This window comes from Mobula hypostoma, chromosome 23, assembly GCF_963921235.1.
Source record: "Mobula hypostoma chromosome 23, sMobHyp1.1, whole genome shotgun sequence".
NCBI lineage: Eukaryota > Metazoa > Chordata > Chondrichthyes > Myliobatiformes > Myliobatidae > Mobula > Mobula hypostoma.
The window spans coordinates 56,129,523-56,155,265 of NC_086119.1; the positions used below are offsets into that span (position 1 = coordinate 56,129,523).

The 25,743-nt window shown below is 46.9% G+C and overlaps 1 protein-coding gene across 10 annotated transcripts in view; it reads left to right on the forward strand.

The window, feature by feature from the left end:
• The first annotated feature begins 536 nt into the window (after nucleotides 1-536).
• Nucleotides 537-25,743, forward strand: part of specc1la (sperm antigen with calponin homology and coiled-coil domains 1-like a) — a 282,720-nt gene continuing 257,513 nt past the window's right edge. For 9 of the 10 annotated variants that reach the window (XM_063031670.1, XM_063031672.1, XM_063031675.1 and 6 more), the window contains exons 1-2: nucleotides 537-695; nucleotides 21,688-21,880. In XM_063031670.1, the coding sequence (XP_062887740.1) occupies nucleotides 21,725-21,880 (156 nt within the window). In that variant the 5' untranslated portion in view covers nucleotides 537-695; nucleotides 21,688-21,724. Of the gene's footprint in view, nucleotides 696-20,072; nucleotides 20,164-21,687; nucleotides 21,881-25,743 lie in introns of all 10 variants that reach the window. The other variant, XM_063031671.1, reaches the window with a different exon arrangement.

The following is a 25,743-nucleotide window of genomic DNA, read 5'->3' on the forward strand; positions in this document are numbered from 1 at the left end:
CTCCCGGAACTTCCGGGAGAGGTGGGATGTCTGCATGAGTTCCCTGACAGCCCTCTTTTTCAACAATATTATATTTCCATCTTCTAATCAACACTTTCAGTCCATTCATTTACTTGTCAGATTTACTTTATCAAAATAGGCACAATCTAGCATTCCACATAAATCTGAAATCTGAATAAGATCTACTAGTGCTTTGTCAAATTTTTTGTATGGGGTGCTGTGAGAGCTATCAACGCGGTACCTAAGTGCCGATGAAACATAGACATAGTACGGCCTGGACCCTCGCCACAAGAGGAGGGACGGACGGCTCCGCTCTGCCGGTACCGAACAAGCCCTGGCGTCGCGGCGCCAAAACCGCGTGCAACCTAGCGCATGCGTATTGCAACAGGGAGAGGTGGTCTCTGCCGAGCGCGCATGTGTGATTGGAGGAGTGGGTGGTGGGCTGACGGAGGTGCGCAGGCGCTGGTCAGGATCGGGTGGCGGGCAGACGGAGGTGCGCAGGCGCTGGTCAGGATCGGCCGACGGGCTGACGGAGGTGCGCAGGCGCTGGTCAGGATCGGGCGGCGGGCTGACGGAGGGGCGTAGTTGCTAGCTGGTTTCCGCCGCGGTAACGTTGGTGGAGGGGCGGCGGCGGCAGCGGATGCAGCGCGGCTCCGGCCGTTGCTTGGCTCCTTCCGTAGGCTCCAGCCCTGCAGGTAACTGAAGCTTCTCCGTTTCGCGTACTAACAGATGGAAAGGCCCAGGCGCGCACCGGGGTGACCGGGACGGTGGCATAGTGAGGTGGTTTGCTATTTTAGAGAGAGGGAGAGACGTGGGTTGTAGTGAAGGATGGAGGGAGATTGGGTTGGGGACAGACAAGCAGGTGACTTAAGTTAACTAGAAACCTGAGTTGAGAGCGAAAACCGAGGGGTTGGGGTAAAGGGGCAGTGTTGCAACAGAGCGGGGGAGGCGGGTGATTAGATTTCGTCTCTGCAAAGACAGAAGGCAGAATTAGTTGAAATATACATAAAATGGGAGTCTGGGGGAGGAGAGAGAAAGGAAAAGGGTGGATTCAAGGGAAAGAAGATGGTTCACTGACGTCTAAGATCTGTAAATCATGCTGTTGGAGTGCATGCCTTTCAGACTTTCAGGACTTTCCATGGTTCTTTTGACCATTGACTTCTATCAGCACTTCTGGTTATTGAAGCTGTCTTTGAATAGCTCATGTGTAAAAGTGCATGTGAGGTGCACAAATCTTTACCACTTAAACTGTGATATTGTAAAAATCTCGCTTTGCTTTCAGAAATATTTGTGTATCCAAGTAAATATGTTTAGCTAAATTTTTGATAGGAAAAGTTTAGTAGGATATGTAGGCAATAGCAATTAGTGTAGAAAGCCACCTTGATGAGCAGATTCCATCTGTGTACACTTAGCCTGCTCTCTGTCCTTTATCTAGTTGAGACCTTTTGCCATTATTTGCTGTTGAATCCTACATGTACTATCTCCTTTACACATTTCATAGCAATAATAATTAGGAAATTCAGGATAATTATGCTCCTGCTAATAAGCTCTGAACACCAGCGTTGCTTATAGTATGTTTATTCCTGATTACCTAGGGAATAAGAGGAAGAAAATGCAGGAAACATAAAGTTGTGAAAGTAGGGGACTTTAATTTTCCACATATTGATTGGGACTCCCATGATGTTAAAGGTCTAGACGGGTTAGAATTTGTAAAATGTATTCGGGAAAGTTTTCGAAGTCAATATATAGAGGTACCAACTAGAGACGATGGAATATTAGATCTCCTATTAGAAAATGAGTTAGAACAGGTGATGGAAGTGTGTATAGGGGAGCACTTTGGTTCCAGTGATCATAACACCATTAGTTTCAACTTGATCATGGATAAAGATAGATCTGGTCCTCGGGTTGAGGTTCTAAACTGGAAAAAGGCCAAATTTGAAGAAACGAGAAAGGATCTAAAAAGCGTGGATTGGGACAGGTTGTTCTCTGGCAAGGATGTGATTGGTAAGTGGGAGGCCTTCAAAGGAGAAATGTTGAGAGTGCAGAGTTTGTATGTCCCTGTCAGGATTAAAGGCAAAGTGAATAAGAATAAGGAACATACATAAAAGTTGCTGGTGAATGCAGCAGGCCAGGCAGCATCTTTAGGAAGAGGTACAGTCGACGTTTCGGGCTGAGACCCTTCGTCAGGACTAACTGAAAGAAGAGCTAGTAAGAGATTTGAAAGTGGGAGGGGGAGATCCGAAATGATAGGAGAAGACAGGAGGAGGAGGGATGGAGCCAAGAGCTGGGAAGTTGATTGGCAAAAGGGATATGGGAGGATCATGGGACAGGAGGTCTAGGGAGAAAGAAAAGGGGGAGGGGAAAAAAGCCCCAGAGGATGGGCAAGGGGTATAGTGAGAGGGACAGAGGGAGAAAAAGGAGAGAGAGAAAGAATGTGTGTATATAAATAAATAACAGATGGGCTACGAGGGGGAGGTGGGGCATCAGCGGAAGTTTGAGAAGTCAATGTTCATGCCATCAGGCTGGAGGCTACCCAGACGGAATATAAGGTGTCGTTCCTCCAACCTGAGTGTGGCTTCATCTTTACAGTAGAGGAGGCCGTGGATAGACATATCAGAATGGGACAGGGAATTAAAATGTGCGGCCGCTGGGAGATCCTGCTTTCTCTGGAGGATAGAGAATAAGGAACCTTGGTTCTCAAGGGATATTGGAACTCTTATAAAGAAGAAGAGAGAGATATATGACATGTATAGGAAACAGGGAGCAAATAAGGTACTTGAGTATAAAAAGCGCTAAAAAACGTAAGAAAGAAATTAGGACGCCTAAAAGAAGACATGAGGTTGCTTTGGCAGTCAAGGTGAAGGATAATCCAAAGAGCCTCTACAGGTATATTAAGAGCAAAAGGATTGTAAGGGATAAAATTGGTCCTCTTGAAGATCAGAGTGGTCGGCTATGTATGGAACCAAAAGAAATGGGGGAGATCTTACATGGGTTTTTTGCGTGTGTAATTACTAAGGAAACTGGCATGGAGTCTATGGAAATAAGGCAAACAAGTAGTGAGGTCATAGAAACAGATTGAAGAGGAGGAGGTGTTTGCCATCTTGAGGCAAATCAGAGTAGATAAATCCCCAGGACCTGATACGGTTTTCCCTCGGACCTTGAAGGAGACTAGTGTTGAAATTGCAGGCAGATATATTTAAGATGTTGGTATCTACGGGTGAGGTGCCGGAGGATTGGAGGATAGCTAATGTTGTTCCGTTGTTTAAAAAAGGATCTAAAAGTGATCCGGGATTTTATAGGCCGGTAAGTTTGACGTTGGTAGTAGGTAAATTATTGGAAGGAGTACTAAGAGATAGGATCTACAAGCATTTGGATAGACAGGGTCTTATTAGGGAGAGTCAACAGGGCTTTGTGCGTGGTAGGTCATGTTTAACCAATCTATTAGAGTTTTTCGAGGAGGTTACCAGGAAAGTGGATGAAGGGAAGGCAGTGGATGCTGTCTACATGGATTTCAGTAAGGCCTTTGACAGGTCCTGCATGGGAGGTTAGTTAGGAAGGTTCAGTCGCTAGGTATACATGGAGAGGTAGTAAACTGAATTAGACATTGGCTCAATGGAAGAAGCCAGAGAGTGGTAGTGGAGGATTGCTTCTCTGAGTGGAGGCCTGTGACTAGTGGTGTGCCACAGGGATCAGTGCTGGGTCCATTGTTATTTGTCATCTATATCAATGATCTGGATGATAATGTGGTAAATTGGATCAGCAAATTTGCTGATGATACAAAGATTGGAGGTGTAGTAGACACTGAGGAAGGTTTTCAAAGCTTGCAGAGGGATTTGGACCAGCTGGAAAAATGGGCTGAAAAATGGCAGATGGAGTTTAATGCAGACAAGTGTGAGGTATTGCACGTTGGAAGGACAAACCAAGGTAGGACATACAAGGTAAATGGCAGGGCACTGAGGAGTGCAGTAGAACAGAGGGATCTGGGAACGCAGATACAAAATTCGCTAAAAGTGGCGTCACAGGTAGATAGGGTCGTAAAGTGAGCTTTTAGTACATTGGCCTTTATTAATCATAGTATTGAGTATAAGAGCTGGAATGTTATGATGAGGTTGTATAAGGCATTGATGATGCTGAATCTGGAATATTGTGTTCAGTTTTGGTCACCAAATTACAGGAAGGATATTAATAAGTTTGAAAGAGTGCAGAGAAGGTTTACAAGGATGTTGCTGGGGCTTGAGAAACTGAGTTACAGAGAAAGGTTGAATAGGTTAGAACTTTATTCCCTGGAGTGGAGAAGAATGAGGGGAGATTTGATAGAGGGTTATAAAATTATGATGGGAATAGATAGAGTGAATACAAGCATGCTTTTTCCACTGAGGCTGAGGGAGGAAAAAAACAGAGGTCATGGCTTAAGGGTGAAGGGGGAAAAGTTTAAAGGGAGCATTAGGGGGGGCTTCTTCACACAGAGAGTGGTGGGAGTGTGGAATGAGCTGCCAGATGAAGTGGTAGATGCGGGCTCACTTTTAATATTTAAGAAAAACTTGAACAGGTACATGGATGAGAGGTGTTTGGAGGGATATGGTCCGGGTGCAGGTCAGTGGGACTAGGCAGAAAAATGGTTCAGCACAGCCAAGAAGGGCCAAAAGGCCTCTTTCTGTGGTGTAGTGTTCTATGGTTCGAAGTTGGGCTGAAGGGCCCAGGTCCATGAAAGAGCCTTGGTAAGCACTGTGCAGTTTTGTTTGTCTTTTGATTGGCTTGAGGATAACATTGCTCCAGAGGAAATGCATTGAAGATTTAACAAACTATCATATGAGGAGAATTTGAGCAGTTAGACTTATTTGTGAGTCTCATTTTGTTAGTGGGGCGGTGCAATATGTTTGCCAGTTTTCTGGAGAGGAATCTGAAATCTGAGTAATGAACATTTTCTTAATTTAGTCAAATGCAAATTCATGTACTTAGTTAAGACAAAGGGGGCATTTTTTCCATGAAATCAATAGTTTCTCAGTAGTCCCATTTACCCACTTATTGCCCTGTAATCATTTCTTTCCATATGAGCATCAACTCAACTTTAATTCCCTGTGTAGCTACCTACTCAAGATTTAACATGCAGCAGCCAATTAACCCTCTCAACCAGCATATGTTTGGGATGAGCGAGGGCTATAGCATCTGGTCGCAGGAAGAATGTGCAAGCTCCAAACAACGACACCACAGAAACAAAGCAAGCCATTCAAGAAACAAACTTACTTCACCCCCATCCCCTTAAAATTAGATGTTCATGTATACCTGTAGCAGACATTTTCCACTCACGTGTCAGGTAGCTGTTCATGTTTCTTCACTGGCCACCATTGCATTATTAGCTTAATGAGGGAACATTTATATACTGTGTGCATCTGTACAGCAGCTAGTTTTTGTAGTGACCTGTGTATCCAGTGTTTATTTTGCCAGCTGGTGCAGTGATTAACTTGTGTCCCAGGTACAATACCATGGCATTATACAGTCAGTCTATACTCTTATCAGTACTATACTCTTTTTCATGGTTAAAGCACTCAAGCACATCAGTGCTTACCCACTGAGGTATAGCTAAATTTACCTGTGCCAACCTGTTGTGCCCCAGTAATAGTGATTAGCTTGCCACCCTTAGTCCAGAGTTATTTAGGAACAGACCTGTGGGCACTAGCAGTGTACCCCATTTTTATACAGTAATCTAGCTGTACCCACTGATGTACGACCCTTGCATTGAAAGCAAACACCCATGTTCCTGGTTCCACATCTATTTCAATCTTCAGTTTCGGTCCTGCATACAGGTTTCCCCTGCCATCCGAAGGTAGAGCATTCCTATGAAACGGTTTGTAAGCCGGAATGTCGTAAACTGAAGAAGCAATTACCATTAATTTATATGGGAAAAATTTGTGAGCGTTCGCAGACCCAAAAATAACCTACCAAATCATGCCAAATAACACACAAAACCTAAAATAACAGTAACATATAGTAAAAGCAGGAATGATATGATAAATACACAGCCTATATAAAGTAGAAATACTTCTCTACAATCATTGCCTGCACTGTTCTCTGTAGCAAAAATCTCACGCAAGCGCTCTTGGCAGAAACACTCTCTCCAGTAACCTTTAAGCTATGAAGCTGCCAAATCGTACCAAATAACACATAAAAATACACAGCCTATATAAGGTAGAAATAATGTATGTACTGTGGCGGCTCGCCCACGCAGCAAGGGAACCGGCTCCAGCAGTTGCCGGCGAGCCCGCAGCCAGCGGCAACCGAGACGACTCTGAGTGCGGGGCAGACCTCGGTCCGGAAGCCGACGTCGCTTCTGACCCGCAGACAGCAGGGATTGCTGGGAGCGGGATACTTAAGCGCGCGCCGATTCAAACAGTAAACTGTTCAACCCGACGCTGCTCGAGTCAGTGTTTTCACTCGTCGCGTATCAGCGCGACTACATTGGTGACCCCGACAGTCCAACGGGCATTTGGACCCAACATGAATGACTCGGCTCTGCAGAATGCAGTTTCCCTTAAACTGCCAACCTTCTGGACCACCCAACCCCTGGTCTAGTTTGAGCAAGTGGAGGCCCAGTTCCAGGTTGGGCAAATTGTCTCAGATGCCACCAGGTATTACTATGTGGTGGGTGCCCTCGACCAGGAGACAGTGGGCCGCGTTACCAACTTTCTGCATCAGTCCCCAGCAACAGACAGGTACGAGGCACTCAAGGCCCTGTTAATCCGCACGTTTGACCTCTCCTGCCGTGAACGGGCTGCGCGGTTACTACATAAGGACGGCCTGGGCGACTACGCACCATCAGCCCTGAGGAGCGACATGCTAACACTGGCAGATGGCCATAAGCCTTGCCTGCTGTTTGAACAGATCTTCTTGGAGCAAATGCCAGAAGACATCTGCCTCCTGCTAGCAGATGAAGACTTCAGGGACCCGCGCAGGTTAGCTGCCTGTGCGGACGTGCTTTGGCGCGCCAAACAAATTGGCGGAACCACCGTCGGAATTAGTGCTGTGGCATAGCCGAAAGCCCAGCCCTCCCACACCCCAGCAGCGGAGCACCGTACACCCACACCAAGGGACGGCACCACTTCTGAGTCTTGGTGTTTTTATCATCGAAGGTGGGGTTCCGCCGCTGCCAACCGCCATGCCTGTTCCAGGGAAACGCCAGGACCAGCTGTCGCTGATGGCTACGGCGGCTGGTCACCGTGATAGCCTCCTCTACGTTTGGGACAAGCTCTCCAGGCTAAGATTCCTGGTGGACACGGGGGCAGAAATCATTGTCCTACACCCCTCGAGCCACGATACCCGAACTAGAAGAACAGGACCGGAACTTATGGCAGCCAACAGCAGCACCATCCGCACCTGCAGCATAAGAACCATCCCCTTGTGGTTCGGTTCCAGCCGCTTTACATGGACATTTACACTGGCTGCAGTGTCGCAGCCATTGCTAGGTGTGGGCTTCCTCCGCATGCACTGCCTGCTCGTGGATTTGAAGGGGCGACAATTGGTTGATGTGAAGACGTTCCAGTCTTTGTCCCTCGGTGAGGCCAGGTTACCGGCCCCACACCTGGACTCCGTCACTTATTCCAACAACGAGTTTGCCAGAGCGTTACTGGAGTTCCCATCTATCATCACGCCGCAGTTTTCCTCAACAAACCCCAAGCACGGCGTGTTGCACCACATCCCCACACAGGGACCTCTCCTTCATGCCCGGGCCCACAGGCTACCACCCGACAAGCTCCGCCTCGCGAAGGAGGAATTCAAAAAGATGGAGGAGGTGGGGATTTTGCGGCGTTCCGACAGCCCGTAGGCCTCCCCACTCCATATGGTGCCCAAGCCCGTGGGAGGGTGGAGACCGTCCGGCAACTATCGGAGGCTGAACGACGCCACCACGTCCGATCGCTATCTGATACCACACATCCAGGACTTTATGGCCAACCTGCACGGGGCGCTGATCTTTATGAAGATTGATCTGGTCCGAGGGTATCATCAGATCCCTGGACGGTGTACCCAAGACGGCCGTCATTACCCCCTTTGGCCTGTTCGAGTTCCTCAGGATGCCGTTCGGGCTCAAAAACGCGGCGCAGATGTTCCAGCACTTGATGGACGCAGTGGGGCGAGGTCTGGACTTTCTGTTCATCTACCTGGATGACATACTTATCGCCAGCCGCTCCCGCCAGGAACATCTAGCACATCTACGCCTGCTCTGCCGCCGCCTAAGTGACTACGGCCTGGCGATCAACCCCGCCAAGTGCCAGTTCGGCCTATCCCCCATCGACTTCTGGGGACACCGGATCGACCGCCATGGAGCCTCTCCTCTGCTGGCAAAAGTTGAGGCCATCCGCCAGTTCACCAGGCCCAGCACTGTTAAAGACCTGCAGGAATTTGTTGGGATGGTTAACTTATACCTCCGTTTCCTGCCCTCAGTGGCCCGGATCATGTGGCCCTTTTTTGGCTTGATGTCCGGCAAGATCAAAGAGGTCACCTGGACAGAGGCGGCAAAGGCGGCTTTCGAACAAGCCAAGAACGCGCTAGCAAACGCCACGGTCCTAGTCCACCCCTGGGTCGACGTCCCCACTGCCCTCACTGTGGATGCCTCCGACGTGGCAGTTGGCGGCGTGCTCGAGCAGCTCATCGAAGGCCAGTGGAAGCCACTCGCCTTCTTCAGCCGGCACATACAACCAGCGGAACTTAAGTACAGGGCTTTCGACAGGGAGCTGCTGGCCCTGTACCTTGCCATCCGGCACTTTAGGTATTTCCTGGAAGGGAGAGAGTTCATGGTCTTCACAGACCACAAGCCCCTCACTTTCGCGTTTACCAAAGAGTCAGACCCATGGTCGGGCCGCCAACAACGCCATCTGTCGTACATCTTGGAGTTTACCAACACAATCAAGCACAGCTCTGGGAAGAACAACGTGGTGGCAGACGCGCTGTCACGAACCTTCGTCCAATCAGTGTACTCTTTGTCACCGGGGGTGGATTATGTGGCATTAGCTGAGGCGCAACGGCTGGACAGAGAGATGCCGGCGTACTGAACCGCAGTCTCAGGACTGCGCCTCGAAGACGTGCCCATTGGGCCTGAAGGTAGGAAGCTCCTTTGCGATGTGTCCACCGGGCAACCTTGGCCCATTGTCCCGATCACTTGGAGGCGGCGCGTTTTTGACACCTTGCACGGTTTTGCCCACCCTTCCATCTGGCTGATCGCAGACGGGTTTGTGTGGCACGGCGTATGCAAAGAGGTCGGGCACTGGGCCAGGACATGCACGCACTGTCAAACCTCCAAAATCCAGAGGCATGTGAGGGCCCCACTGCAACCCTTCCAACTGACACATGTCCACGTGGACATCGTCGGCCCGCTGCCGGTTTCGAGAGGAGTGAGATACCTGTTCACCGTGGCGGACAGGTTCACGAGGTGGCCGGAAGCTGTCCCACTTGCTGACACTGCCACGGAGACATGCGCCAGGGCCCTGATTACCACCTGGGTGGCACGGTTCGGACTCCCAGCCCACGTCACTTCAGACAGGGGTACGAAGTTCACATCGGCTTTGTGGTCTGCACTGGCGCAACTACTCGGAACCCAGCTCCACCGAACGACTGCTTACCACCCGCAGTCTAATGGCCTGGTGGAACGTTTCCACAGGGACTTGAAGTCGGCCCTGATGGCATGCCTCCAAGAGCCAGACTGGGTGGATGAACTCCCCTGGGTGCTGCTTGGTATCTGCACGGCACCCGAGGAGGACCTGGCCGCATCATCGGCTGAACTGGTTGACGGTGGTCCGCTCACAGCTCCCGGTGAGCTTCTGCCGGCACCCTGTGGCCCGGAGGACACACCTGCTGGGGTCCTAACTCAACTCCGGGAGCGGCTTGGAACACTTGCCCCAGTCCCGACGTCCCACCACGGAACAACACCCTCTTTCGTGCCCAGGGACCTACAACAGAGCTCGTATGTTTTCGTTCGCCGAGGCACACACAGACCACCCCTGCAGCGGCCATACGAGGGACCCTAAAAGGTGGTGCGCCATAATGGAGCGACCTGCGTTCTCGACATCGGCAGTCGGGATGAGACTTTTACCATTGACCGTCTCATATCGGTGCATCTAGACATTGAACACCTGGTTGCGGTACCACCCCCATGACGTCGAGGCCGGCCACCTAAAAGAACTGAGAGTGTGCAGGCTACGGACTTTGCACCTCCTATCGCCGGTTCTTGGGGGGGGGGGTCATGTGGCTGCTCGCCCACGCAGCAAGTGAACCGGCTCCAGCAGTTGCCAGCGAGCTCGCAGCCAGCGGCAACTGAGAGGACTCTGAGTGCGGGACAGACCTCGGCCCAGAAGCCAACGTCATTTCCGCTTCGCAAAGAGCAGGGGTTGCTGGGAGCGGGTTACTTAAGCGTGCGCCGATTCAAACAGTAAACAGTTCAACCCGACCCTGCTTGAGTCAGTGTGTTGTTTTCACTCGTCGTGTAGTGTAGTATCACGGGAATCGGGAAGATATCGAGCACACTGATGATGGTGTGTTAGACTGAGTCGTCGCAGGTTGGGGTGGTGCAGTGGCCCCCACCCTCCGGGCAGTGAGCCGATACCGATCCGCGAAGCATGCAGTGATGCAGCGGTAGCCGGGGCGCACCCAGCACATCTTCAAGAAAAAAAGCCAAAATAAACAAGCTAATTAATTAGGTGCTGCCCGGCACATAAATGTCAGCCCAGATCAGAGGTGACGCAATCGGCAATCACCTCTGATCTAGGCCGACATTTACGTGCCGGGTGGCACCTAATTAATTAGCTTGTTTATTTCGGCTTTTTTTCTTAAAGATGTGCTGGGTGCCTCCTGGCTACTGCTGCATTCTCCACGAATCGGCATGTGCCCGCAGCCCGGGGGTTGGGGTGGTGGGATACTGGGGTGTCATCTCGTCATCTGTTTCCATCAGGGTAGGCAGGTCATCTTCTATGTCTGCCTGCCTCGATGTCGAAGGTCGAGGTTCGTCGTCTGCTGTGGCTGATGTGGAAGGCTTGAAAAGCGACAATACGCTTGACTGCTTAGCCTTGCGGATTTTTTTATCATACAGTTCTTTGTAAGCACTCAAACCATCTTGCAAATATACTCTAAACCTACGTACCCTTTCAAAATTAAAGTCGTACTTTTCTGCAATAATTGCAGTAAAAATCTCACGCAGTTTCTTCACGTTCAGTTCCTGGATGACATCACTTTCGGTCCGATCACTACTGCATTTGGTTTTGATTGTTATCCTTTCCTCTTCCAATTGCATCAGCTCTTCATCTATCAGTTCTTGGTCATGAGATGCCAAAACCTCTTCAACATCATCTCCATCAACTTCCACAAGCCAAACTCACTTTGTCCCTACTTCGTTCACCATGATCGAAAGGCTTAGTTATGTTTAGTTTTATGCTAAGTGTAGCATCCTTACGACCTCTTTTAGGCTTTTCCGATATCTAAGACCTCGTCTTGCAAACGGCTGCTCACAGGCAAGTGTTTAAGCAATGCCTCCGAGAATGCATTTCCGAATCGAGGGGAGGAGCTTGGCTGCTTGGGGCGCGCGCTGCTTTTTATCTTGTGCTGCCTTTTTTTGTAACAGTGAAAACATCTTCTGTTAGCGAAAACAGGTAACTAATGTAGGTCTTTCGTAACAGTGAGGTGTCGTAAAGCGAACGTTCGAAAAGCGGGGCATTTCTGTACCTGAATAGTGGAATTCTGCGTGGTGTGGTACTCTGCAATGATGTGATGGGCTGGTTCATGTAAAACTATTACGTTGTTCTGCCTTTTTGTCATCTCCATCCATTGTACCTGGCTTTACAATTTTAAGAAGCAGTGGCCGGCACTCAAAACTCTGGCATTCAGACCCTTGTCTCTTTCCTCCATGATGACTTCCCCCTAGAACATAGATGTCCAGAAAGTTGATAAGTGCTGTTTGATGTAAGGAGAATGAAAGCATATCATTTGTAGACAGGAATGCTCCAGGCTTGGGTTCTGAATTGAATTGACTTTATTTCTTACATCCCTCACATACATGAGGAGTAAAAAATCTTTACTTTACGTCTCTGTCTAAATGTACTGACTTTCATTCTGGCAGTTACAGCTGATGCTTCCGGTTGGAGTTCCTCAAGGTGAAGTAGTTTTGTTCAAGTTGGCTGTGCACTTAATGATGCACTTTTCTTTACAAATTAGGCCCTTTTGTTGCACTCTTTACCTAATATCAGCCTATCCAAGTTGTTCAGTGCTGCTTGTACCTGAGGTGCCATTTAAAGAACCAGTCACATGGGGATTTTTAACCTGTGGAGAGCACCTTCCAAATCAGTTCTGGGATCACAACAATTGTTTTATTGTCATTATATACTCTGTTATCATTTGAAAACTACTCAGTGGGTGCTGAATTGATGATCTTAATTGCACTTTTTGATGGGAAGTTTCAGACTCATTCCTCCAAGATGCAGCACAGAGCGTCATAGGAAGTCATTCCTGCCTGTGGCCATCAAACTTTACAACTCCTCCCTTGAAGGGTCAGACACCCTGTGCCGATAGGCTGGTCCTGGACTTATTTCATAATTTACTGGCATAATTTGCATATTATTATTTAACTATTTATGGTTCTATTACTTTATTATTTGTGGTGCAACTGTAACGAAAACCAATTTCCTCCTGGGATCAATAAAGTATGACTATGACTTTGACATTACAGACACTACAGGCAAGATTAAGAAGTATTAAGTGCCCTCATCAAGATTCCATAATTAGGCACCTTCTACTCCGACCATTTCATAGGGATAGTTTCTTCACAACTCCCCAATCTGCTCTCTTTATTGCATAGCAAATGCTACTCTTGGAGGCTTTCTTCTTCTACCCAGAGGGTGTCATCTATAATTTTTATCTATTGGTGCCAATGTAGATTATGTCCTCTTCCTGTAGAATACTGTGCAGCTGCCCTATGGTAATCTTAACAAAGACCATTTTGGAATATATGCAATCTTACAACTGTAAAAGCTGTTTCCCAATGAAAGAAATTCCATAATTGTTGCTCTTACCCTTTCTCCCACCCTTTATTGAACTGCTCGGTATCCTGGTTCTTATTCTTAAGAGAGCAATATATTTTTGGCACCGTCCATGCCCCCTCTTGCTGGATGTGGGATGATGACCTCCTGAAATGCACTGTGCAAAATTCATCCAGGCTATTAAGAAGATCCATAGCTCAAAATTTAAGGCATTCCTGGCGATGTCTTGTGGTTATCCAGGACACCAAAAGTCCTTAGAGTTCCGATGTCACTCCCACAAGTCATGAGCTACCCTGTCATCTCTCTAGTTATTAAATTACCAGAATAATCTTAACTATGATGGACAGGAAGGCATAGACGGTGGTGTGACTCTGTTGGTAAGAGATGGAATTACATTTTTAGAAAGAGGTTAACAGGGTCAGAAAATGTTGGAATCTTTGTGGTTGGAGCTTAGAATCTGCAAGGGTTAAAAAAACATTATGAGAATAGGCTTTCATATAGTAGCCAAGATGTGGGGTTGAGATTGCAAAGGGAGCTGGAAAAGGCATGTAATAAGGGTAATGTCACGCTTGTAAATAGGGACTTCCATATGCACGGGGATTGGGAAAATCAGGCTGGTGTTGGATCACGAGAGGAAATTTCTTGAATGCCTACGAGATGGCTTTTTAGGTCAGCTTGAGTTTCAGGCTACTTGGGGAAAGGCTATCTTAGACTGTGTAATAACCCAGATCCTATTAGAGAGAATGTATAGGAACCCTGAGGAGGCAGAGATCATAATCTGATGGAGTTCATACTGCAGTTTGAGAGGGAGAAGCATAAGTCACATGTATCAGTATTGCAATAGAATAAAGGGAATTATAGGGGCATAAGAGAGGAGCTTGCCCAGGTGGATTAGAGGGGGATACTAGTGGGAGTGAGAACAGACCAAGGATGGCTAAAGTTTCTGGGAATAGTTCATGAGGCGCAGGATAGATATGTCCCATAGAAGAAGTTGTTCTCAGATGGCAGGAATAGGCAACCGTGGCTGACAAGGGAAATTACGGACAGCATAAAAGCAAGGAAAGGGCATACAAGGTAGCAAAAGTGAAGGGAAGCTTTTGAAATCCAACAGAAGGCAACAAAAAAAGCTATAAGAAGGGAAATGATGGAATATGAGAGCAAACCTGCCAATAATGTAAAGCAGGATACCAGAAGTTTTTTAGTTATATAAAGAGTAAAAGGGAGGTGAGAGTTGATATTGGACCACTGAAAAATGATGCTGGTGAGATAGTAATGGGGGGACAAAGAAATGGCAGATGAACTTAATGGGTACTTTGCATCAGTCTTTACTGTGGAAGTCACTAGCAGTGTGCCAGAGGACATGAACATCAGGGAGTGGGAGAGAGTGCCATTGTTATTACAAAGGAAAAAGTGCTAGGCAAACTAAGAGGTCTTAAGGTGGATAAGTCACGTGGATCAAATGGACTACATCCCAGAGTCCTGAGAGAGGTTGCTGAAGAGATAGCGGATGCATTGGTCACAAATTCTCAAGAATCACTTGATCCTGGCATGGTCCCGGGAGTCTGTAAAATTGCAAATGTCACTCCACTCTTTAAGAAGGTGGGAAGGAAATTATAGTCCAGTTGTGGGAAAGTGTTGGAGTCTATAATTAAGGATGAGGTTTTTAGTGTGCTTGGAGAATAATGAAAGGGTCCTTTTCTGGTTGGCCAGTGATTAATGTTGTTCCTTGGGGGTCAGTATTGGGACCACTACTTTTCACATTGTCAGTGATTTACATAATGGAATTGATGGCTTTGTGGTAAAGTTTGCAGATGATACGAAGATAGTTGGAGGGGTAGGTAGTGCTGAGGAAGCAATGCGATTGTAGCAGGACTTAGACAAACTGGAAGAATGGGCAAAAAAGTAGTAGATGGAATACAGTGTTGGGAAATGTATGACAATGTATTTTGGTAAAAGGAGCAATAGTGTGGACTGTAATCAAAATGGGAAAAAGGTTCGAACATCAGAAGTGCAGAGGACTTGGGAGTCCTCGTACAAGAATCCCAGAAGGCTGATTTACAGGTTGAGTCTGTAGTAAAGAAGGCAAATGCAATGTTGGCATTTATTTCAAGGGGACTGGAATATAAAAGCAAGGAGATAATGCTGAGGCTTAAGTCACTAGTCAGGCCGCACGTGGAGGATTGTCAGCTGTTTTGGGCCCCATATCTCAGAAAGGATGTGTTCTTATTGGAGAGATTCCAGAGAAGGTTCACAAGGATGATTCTGGGAATGAAGGAGTTAACATATGAGGAGCATTTGGCAGCTTTAGGCCTGTACTCACTGGAATTTTGAAGAATGTGAGGGGATCTTATTGAGACCTACTGAATGTTGAAAGGACTAGATAGGGTGGATGTGGAAGGATGTTTCCTATGGTGGGGGTATCCAGAACTAGAAGGCACAGCCTCAAAATTGAGGGGCAGCCCTTTAGAACAGAAGTAAGGAGAACATTTTTTAGCCAGAAAGTAGTGAATCTGTGGAATGCTCTGCCACAGACTGTGGTGGAGGCCAAGTCCATGGGTATATTTAAGGCGGAAGTTGACAGTTTCCTGATCAGTCAGGGCATCAAAGGATATGGTGAGAAGGGAAGTGTATGGGGTTGAGAGTGGGATCCGGGATCAGCCATAATGGAATGGCACAGCAGACTCTGGGCTGAATGGCCTCATTCTGCTTCAATGTCTTGTGGTCTGCTATTACTGTTAGATTATTGGTCTTGCATTACTCAAAGGATCATTTTAAGTTGAGGTATTATAGGCCAGTTAATTTCTCGTCGATGGTGAGTAGATTTTTGATCAATTTCAAGGGATGGAGTGATTCCTCATGTCTGAGTCAGCATAGGAAGGTCAGTTTGTCAAATTTACCTGAATTTGAGATGGTGTAAAGGGAAGTGTGATTAGTGGTGATTTCAGTAAGCTCCTGACGAAAAGATTTAAAACATTAAACTAACAAATGAATTCAGCTTGACTGAATGGCAGGAAACTCTCAGCTGTCGTTTTTTAAATTTAGTGATACAGTGCAGAGTATACCGTTCCAGCCCTTGGAGCCGTGCCACCCCAACAAACTGATTTAACCCTAATCTAACCAGGAGACAGATTACAATGACCAATGATCTGATACGTCTTTGGACTGTGGGAGGAAACCAGAGCATGTATAAAGAATGGCACCGGAAAGTCACAGCTGTAGTAGCATCGTGCTAACCACTACGTTACCAGGCTGTTAACCCCCCCCCCCGGGAAAAGGGCTGTTACTATCTACCTTATTTAGAGTCCATGTAAACAGTGTCTACCACTCAATTTTATTAATCATTTTGGTCACCTCTTCAAAAACACTCAGGGATGATTTCCCACACACAAAACCATACTATTTATCCCCAACTATTCCTTGCTTTCTAGATAAATGTGGTTAGATCCTGACCCTTAAAAACCCCTCCAGTAACTTCACCACTGCTGTTAGCTTGACCTGCATGTTCCGTGGCTTGTTCTTCCAGCCCTAAAGAAATGCCGAACATTAGCCACCTTCCAGTCTTTCAGTTCTTTAAACGTGGCTAATGAATATACGAAAATCTGTGCCAGGGTCTCAGCAAATTCTTCTCTGGCTTCACATAACATATTCCAGAATATACTTAGGGTAATGGGGATGTAGTGCATCTTTATATGTTTAAAGACTACCAGTAGTAGGTCTTTTGGAATGTCAAAATGTTTTAGGACATCACTGTTCTTCGTGCTGAACACTCTAGCTTCCATGGCATTCTCGACAGTAAATACAGATAGTAGGTATTAATTTAGGACTTCTTCCATCTGTGGCTTCACACAGATGACCACACTGATCCTTAGGCAATGTTCTCACCGGAACTGCCCTTTTGCTGTTTATCTGATTAAAGAATATAGGATAACTCATGCCCCCTTTACTCCTTCCTGATTTCCCTGTACCGTACATACTCAGCATTGATCCCAGCCTTTTCCTGATTCTGTTTCCCTCATTATACAGGGTTCCCTAATCCTGCCAGCTTTACCCTTTACTGTTTGGCTGCCAATGACTAGTGGTGTTCCACAGGGGTCCGTGTTGGGACCACTTTTTTTTACATTATATGAACAATTTTGGGCTCTTCATCTAAGAAAAGATGTGCTGGCATTGGAGAATGTTCAGAGGAGGTTCACAAGGATGATTCTGGGAATGAAAGGGTTATCATAGGAGGAATATTTGATAGCTCTGGGTCCGTACTCGCTGGATTTTAGAAGGATGAAGGAGCGATCTCATTGAAACCTTTTGAAAATTGGAAAGCCTAGATAGAGTAGATGTGGAAAGGATGTTTCCCATGGTTGGGAAGTCCAGAACAAGAGGACACAGCCTCAGGATAGAGGGGCATCCATTTAAAACAGATGTAGAGAAATTTTTTTAGCCAGAGGGTGGCCAGGGTTGTTTTGAGGTGACAGACTGGCAGGCACTCTGTGAGCCACATGGAGAGGATATTGATGGGCTCACAGATTGCATCAACTTCTGTGGGGATTGCAATGTTCTGACAAGAACTGTCCTTTGTTATTCAAGTAACAAGCCATGGGTAACAAAGGACATTAAGGACATCCTGAATGCTAAAAAGAGGGCGTTTAGAGATGGAAATAGGGAGGAGCTGAGGGCAATACAGAGGGACCTGAAAGCCAGGATCAGGGAAGCTAAAGACAGGTACAGGAGGAAGCTTGAGTGGAAACTCCAGCAGAACAACATGAGAGAGGTCTGGAGTGGGATGAGGACCATCACTGGGTTCCGGAAAACTAGCAACAGAGGAGCTGAAGGCAGTGTGGACAGGGCCAACGAACTTAACCTGTTCTTTAACAGATTTGACATTGTGGCCCCTGCCCATCCCCCACATGAGTCATCTGTTGTCGGCTCCCAACCAACACATATTCCACTCTCCCCTCCTCAGAGTCCCCCACCCTGCTCTCATGACTATACCCCTTCCCCACACAAAACCACCATGGTGGGCTTCACAGCTGAACAGGTGAGAAGACAACTGAAACATCTCAACCCAAGCAAGGCTGCAGGACCAGATGGTGTCAGTACTAGGGTGCTCAAAGCCTGTGCCCCTCAGCTATGTGGAGTACTTGGCCATGTATTCAACCTGAGCCTGAGGCTCCGGAGGGTTCCTGTACTGTGGAAGATGTTCTGCCTCGTCCCTGTGCTGAAGACGCCGCACCCCAGCAGCCTCAATGACTACAGACCGGTGGCGTAGACCTCCCACATCATGAAGACCCTGGAGAGAGTTGTTCTGGAGCTGCTCCGGCCTATGGTCAGGTCACACTTAGATCCCCTCCAGTTTGCCTACCAGCCCCGACTAGGAGTTGAGGATACCATCGACTACCTGCTAAAACATCTCTACGCCCACCTGGACAAGCCAGTGAGCACTGTGAGGGTCATGTTTTTTGACTTCTCCAGTGCGTTCAACACCATCCGCCCTGCTCTGCTGGGGGAGAAGCTGACAGCAATGCAGGTGGATGCTTCCCTGGTATCATGGATTCTTGATTACCTGACTGGCAGACCACAGTACGTGTGCTTGCAACACTGTGTGTCCGACAGAGTGATCAGCAGCAGTGGGGCTCCACAGGGGACTGTCTTGTCTCCCTTTCTCTTCACCATTTACACCTCGGACTTCAACTACTGCACAGAGTCTTGTCATCTTCAGAAGTTTTCTGATGACTCTGCCATAGTTGGATGCATCAGCAAGGGAGATGAGGCTGAGTACAGGGCTACGGTAGGAAACTTTGTCACATGGTGTGAGCAGAATTATCTGCAGCTTAATGTGAAAAAGACTAAGGAGCTGGTGGTAGACCTGAGGAGAGCTAAGGTACCAGTGCCCCCAGTTTCCATCCAGCGGGTCAGTGTGGACATGGTGGAGGATTACAAATACCTGGGGATACGAATTGACAATAAACTGGACTGGTCAAAGAACACTGAGGCTATCTACAAGAAGGGTCAGAGCTGTCTCTATTTCCTGAGGAGACTGAGGTCCTTTAACATCTGCCAGACGATGCTGAGGATGTTCTATGAGTCTGTGGTGGTCAGTACAATCATGTTTGCTGTTGTGTGCTGGGGCAGCAGGCTGAGGGTAGCAGACACCAACTGAATCAACAAACTCATTCGTAAGGCCAGTGATGTTGTGGGGATGGAACTGGACTCTCTGACGGTGGTGTCTGAAAAGAGGATGCTGTCCAAGTTGCATGCTATCTTGGACAATGTCTCCCATCCACTACATAATATACTGGTTGGGCACAGGAGTACATTCAGCCAGAAACTCATTCTACCGAGATGCAGCACAGAGCGTCATAGGAAGTCATTCCTGCCTGTGGCCATCAAACTTTACAACTCCTCCCTTGGAGGGGCAGACACTCTGAGCCAATAGGTTGGTCCTGGACTTATTTCCTGGCATAATTTACATACTACTATTTAACTATTTATGGTTTTATTACTATTTAATTATTTATGGTGCAACTGTAACGAAAACTAATTTCCCCCGGGATCAATAAAATATGACTATGACTATGTGAACTTGTGGAAATTGTTACCACAGACAGCTGTGAGAGCCAGGTCGCTGGGTGTATTTAAGGCAGTGCTTGGTAGGTTCTTGATTAGCAACATCCTCAAAGGTTACGGGGAAAATTGGGGCTGGGGAGAGGAAAAAAGGATCAGCCATGATTGAATGGCAGAACAGACTCGATGGGCCATATGGCTTAATTCTGCTCTTATATCTTATGGTCTTCATGTGCCAGGAGCATGCTAGCTCTGAGCTCTTACCTTAAAATCTCCTACTTGTCAGATGTCCCCTTTACCTGATAACAACCTCTTCCAATCAACTTTTTCAAGTTCCTCTCTAAAACAATAATATTTGACTTTTCGCATTTTAAGACTTTGAATCTTTTCACGCAACTCTTTTAAAACTATTAGTATTGTGGCCACTGTTCACTTGAAATGAGGCTGGCTAACTTGTGTCGGTCTCAGCCTGAAACATCAACTGTTTATTCTCCTCCATAGATGCTGCATGACTCACTGAGTTCCTCCAGCACAAAAGCAGTAAAGGCTGACTTATCTTCAGAGCTGTTCAGTTTGGGTACAAACAGATAAGGTAACCTTCCACATCTCTTTCCTCAATTACCTTAAGATCACCAGTCCAAGTGTTAGAACCAGATTCTGTAAATTCTACCTGTAAAATCTCAGTTTTTCTGAGTCTGATGCTACCTGATTTGCTGATAAATTTCCGACATTTTTATTTCACATTTCATCTTCCTTACTTGTCAGACTTCTTGCATTACAAAAAATGTAGTTCATCCTTGCATTCCTCCCATGTGCCTTTTCATGCCCATGCCCATTCTGAAACATTGGTCCATGACTCCCTCTACTGCTACGATGAGGCCACTCTCAGGCTGAAGGAGCAACACCTAGCATCTTCCCCCTTCCTTTTCTATCCTGTTGAGGGGTCTTGGCCCAAAACGTCAATTTTTTTAGTCATTTCCAAAGATGCTTCCTGACCCGATGAGTTCCTCCAGCATTTTGTGTGTGTTGCTGAGGGTTTCCAGCACCTGCAGAATCTCTTGTGTTTGTGTGAGATTTTAAAAAAAATATCTGTACAGCTGAAAATTAGCCACAGCTTAAAACCAACCAATGAGGACATAACAGTAAACATTAGTAGTTTTGACTCTTAGGACAAACTTTATGAAATAATATGCACTTAGCCCTCACTCATAAAAGCCAGATTATTCAGAGCAGATTGTTGAATTTCTGATTGGGAAAGCTTGAGCTTAAATACATTCTCATCTAAAGTCCAGCTGCTAGAAAGGGGGATCTGGAAGGTATTTGGGTTTTGTGTGAAAGGACAAAGTACAGCAGAAACAGCTGAATAGTTGATCTTTATTTTACGTGGCCAAGTGGTTAAGGCGTTCGTCTAGTGATTTGAAGGTCGCTAGTTCGAGCCTTGGCTGAGGCAGCGTGTGTGTCCTTGAGCAAGGCACTTAACCACACATTGCTCTGCGACGACACTGGTACCGAGCTGTATGGGCCCTAATGCCCTTCCCTTGGACAACATCGGTGGCGTGGAGGGGGGAGACTTGGAGCATGGGCAACTGCTGGTCTTCCATACAACCTTGCCCAGGCCTGCCCTCTGGAAACCTTCTAAGAGGCAAATCCATGATCTCATGAGACTAATGGATGCCTATATATTCTACAAAGGAGTGATCTTTCTAAAGAATGGAAGTGGAGTTGAATATCATGGCTTGACGTGTATTCCATTGACTCAGATTTAAAAGATAAAAGCCCAGGCTGACCTATAAGCCAGAGCCTTAATGATAAAACCGAGGAAAGAACTGAATGCTTTATCATTAATTTTTGCGGGAGGCATGACCATTAGATATATTTCAGGTGGCAATGATTAAATATTTGAAAAAGTAAGGAAATTGCACAGGAGTTAACGACAACGTAGCCTAGGGTGGGCTTGATGGACGTGATGTCTCCTCCTCATATTTTGTTGTATACTTGTATGTTATTCAGGAAACTTAAAAATATTGACATTTTATTGCTTCAAACAACAGGTTTCAACTTGCATGTGTTCTGTATGTCTCCATATCCCTGACTGTACAGGTAACTTATTTTCCAGATTTGGCTGTAAATGCATCAAAAACTGCAAGCACAGAATGAAGAAGGGAAGCAGGTCCGCTCCTGCGGCATCCAAAGTCCAGGGTGCTTGTAAAATGCAGACCATTGAGAAAGTTAAACCTGACAACTATTCTTCACTGAATACAATCACAAAGACCTCAAAAACACCAGGGACAACAGCAACGTTGACCAAGGTAACTGATTGTTACACTTATAGTGTAATTGAACATTTCTGTTAACATTACAGTTTAAAACGAAAGCGATTGCTGTTTGCCCATTTTCTCTGTCGTTCTTTGGTTTTGTCATTTCCCATCCAGGGATGAATCCTTACAAGCTCTAACTTCCAAGCAACTGAAAAAAGAATGATTTTAACTTAAATAATGACTGTTAGAAAACTACTGTTCTCTGATTTTAAGTTAGTGGTTTTCAGGAGTTCATGGGGAATAAAATGTGCCAAAACCTCTTCCCTATGCATCTTCTCCATGAGGTCTAGCCTGGCTGCAAACAATGGCTCAGTTGCATGTCCCTGGCAAGTTGAAGTTGCAAATAAATGGTTCAACATATTTGATCCTCTCTTGCTCCTAGTCAGAAAGCAAGGGATTATTTCCCATTATTCAAGTCATAGCATGCTGACCACTGTGACTTTATGACTTTGTCCCATTTGCCTATGTTTGGTTGATATCCCTCAAAACCATTTGTTACAAAAGCGAGCAATATCACCTCCCTGAAGACTATGGGAGTTTCTAAGGGGGCAATGAAGATAAATGGGGTGGTAGGAGTGGGGCGCTCAGGAGCAAGGGTGGTGGCTGAGAGATTACAGGCTTAATTTAAAAAAATTACTTCAGAGGCACTGAGGATCAAATACATAATCACCTTATCTCTTGTTTACCCACTGTTCTCTTAGGTATTGTTCAAAGTGCATTATAGTTGTTGTAAAGCACTGATATTTGTTTTGGATTGAAGAAGTTGTGTTATTTCTGGGGCTGGCTCACGCATTATTGTCGTTCACTACTGCAGTGTTAGCTGGTACAATTCCCGTGCTCTAATCACACAGTAACACAATTGCTGTGAGTTAGGGTATGTATTCAATGGAGTAAAGTTCAGCATCTGTTCTTTTGAATGGTCTTCACTGCATTTCTCTCAAGCATAGCCCAACTGAGATATTGCTTCCCTACTTTATTTATGTGCTTTCAGGCAGAGAGTCAGGTTTTGTCTGAGTTATAAAATTGCAACTTTTTCCTTAATTGGTCGCAGTACTTGTTGGATTTAAACAATGGGCAATTGATTGTGGTCATTAATCCATAACAAAAATGGCAGAAGCATACTGTGACGAGAATACACATAAAATTAAGATGTTTACTGGCCTAGGTTAGCATCAGTGACATCAGCAAGTGGTCTGCCACCTGCCCTCAGGGGAAGGAGAGATAAGGAACAATGGAGCAGCGTCTGGAGATGTGTAATGAAGGGACGGGGGAGAGAGAGCTGTCTGGAGCGGCTCCCCCCTTTGAACCTTGAACTGTTTGAAGTGATGGACAGGCGATACCCCAGCAGGGGGATAAAAAGGGACAGGTTCGCTAAGGCAGGACACACACGACACCCGAGGTAACAAGACCCTGGAAGTGGTACGCCTCTCACGAGTCGGTAAGAAGTATCAGACAACGGCCAGGGTGGAAAGGTACGATCAGCGGGAACCCCGTGTGTGTCCGCCCTTGCCTGGGTGCCGGGTTCACTGCAGAGGATCGACCGCATCTGGAGGAGGGGTCACAGTCGGTGACCTCAGGTGACATCACCAAGGACCTGCCCAAAAAGCTGCTTGTGAGCCATATCGTCGGTCTGTGAGTGAAGCCGTGTCTGAATGATCGGTTGTTCCTGTTCTCTCTCTCTCTCTCCCCCCACGTTGTCCATCGCCATGGCAACGATTACTGCGAACTGAACTACTAAACTGGACTGAACTTTGAGTCACTTTGAAATTTGGTGATTTACCCCTAGACAACGATAGAGCTTGATTGATACTGTTATCTTAATTCTGTGCACGTGTGTTTATCATCGCTGAACTGTTGCATTTATTATCCTTTCGATTACTGTGTTGCTTGTTTCTTTAATAAAACTTTCTTAGTTCTAGTACTCCAGACTCCAACTGAGTGATCCATTTCTGCTGGTTTGGCAACCCAGTTACGGGGTACGTAACATAAGTGGGGTTCTCGTCCGCGATTTTGAACGCTAAATTTGGGACGGAGTAAATTGATTGGGTTAAAATTCCCGAAAGAAAGAAAAGACAAACAGCAGAAATGGAGGTTGAGGAATTTATAAAGGTGCCGACCTTGGAGGCATTAGAGGATGCCAGGAAATCGGAATTGATAGCTGTGGCCAAACGGTTGAATCTTGCTAAGGTGAAGTCGACAATGAGGAGAGAGGAGATACACAGAGCTATTGTAGAGCACTATGTATCTAAAGGTGTGTTTCCCCAAGGTGAGCTGGGGGTGGTGTCTATTGAAAAACCTGCTGGAGACGCGGTACAGGTACAGCTTGAAAAACTGAGACTCGAGCACAAGTTCCGGGTACGGCAGTTAGAACACGAAGAGAAGGAGAGAGAGTTAGAAAGGCAAGAGAAAGAAAGACAGTTGGAGAGAGAGGAGAAAGAGAGGCAATGGGAGCGAGAAGAGAGAGGGAAACAGAGGGAAAGGGAATTTGAGCTGGAGAAGTTAAAGATAAGGGCCGAGCAGGGGCTCGTGCTGAACCAAGGTGGAGGGTTCCGGGCGACCCAGGAGGTTAGGCTGGTTCCCCCATTTGACGATACCGACGTGGATCGGTACTTTCTCCACTTCGAAAAAGTGGCTATAAGTCAGGACTGGCCGAGGGATAAGTGGGTTGTTTTACTTCAGAGTGTACTGAAAGGGAAGGCCCAAGAAGCTTACTCCACTTTGTCCGCGGAAGATGCCCAGAGGTATGAGGTGGTGAAAGAGGCCATCCTCAGGATTTATGAGTTGGTCCCGGAGGCATACCGGCAGAGGTTCCGGAATGCGAGGAAGCGGTGGGACCGCACGTATTTGGAGTTTGCCCGTGAGATGCAGACATATTGTGAGCGTTGGTGCGCCTCAAAGGGGGTAGAGGGGGATTATGACAGACTGCTACAACTGATCCTGATTGAGCAGTTTAAAGGTTGTGTCCCTGAGGGTATGAGACCCTACCTCGATGAGAAAGAGGCAGCCACGTTAGCCACAACTGCTAAGTTAGCGGATGAGTATGCGTTGACGCATAAAATGAAGTTTGCCTCAAGTAAAGGCTACCAGAAGGGTAGTCAGGTCGGCGGGGAGAGTCCGCCGGATAAGTCAGAAAGTAAGCCGGGGACTAGTGAAAAGGATAAGGTAGACCGGGAGCAGTCTGGTAGGAAGTCTCCTCGGGTAATCTGTTATAATTGTGGGAAAGCCGGACACTTTGCGTCCAGGTGCTTTGCCCCAAGGAAGGAGACGGGGAAAGGAAAAGCGGAAATTTTGAATGGCTGTATCGAGCTGTTAAGCGAACCGCTAGGGAAGGACAGGTCTGAAAAAGTCCAGGAAGGGCGCAAGGGGTTTATCTCGGCCGGACTGGTGTCAGTGAAGGAGAGGTTAAAACCAGTTCCAGTGCGGATCTGGAGAGACACGGGAGCGTGTCAGTCACTAATACTGAAGAGTGTATTAGAGTTTAGCTCAGAGACCCAGACTGGGGAGGTAAAGGTCAAAGGTGTTGGGGAAGGGACAGAGTCAGTCCCTTTGCACCAGATACACTTACAAAGCAACCTGGTCTCTGGACTAGTCACGATCGGGGTGAGGTCCGAATTACCGATGAAAGGCGTGGAAGTCTTGCTCGGTAATGACATCGCCGGGGGAATCGTGTTCCCAGTCGTGAGATTGACAGGTCAGCCTGCCAGCATTGAGGCCCCGCCCATGGACTTACAGGTTCATCACGGGCCCGCGATAGTGAATTTAGCTGAAACGTTTCTGCCAACCTTGTATGAGACAGGGTGTAGTGAGACAAGAGGTAGTGAGGGAGCTGGGACGGACGTAGCAGTAGCCAGGAA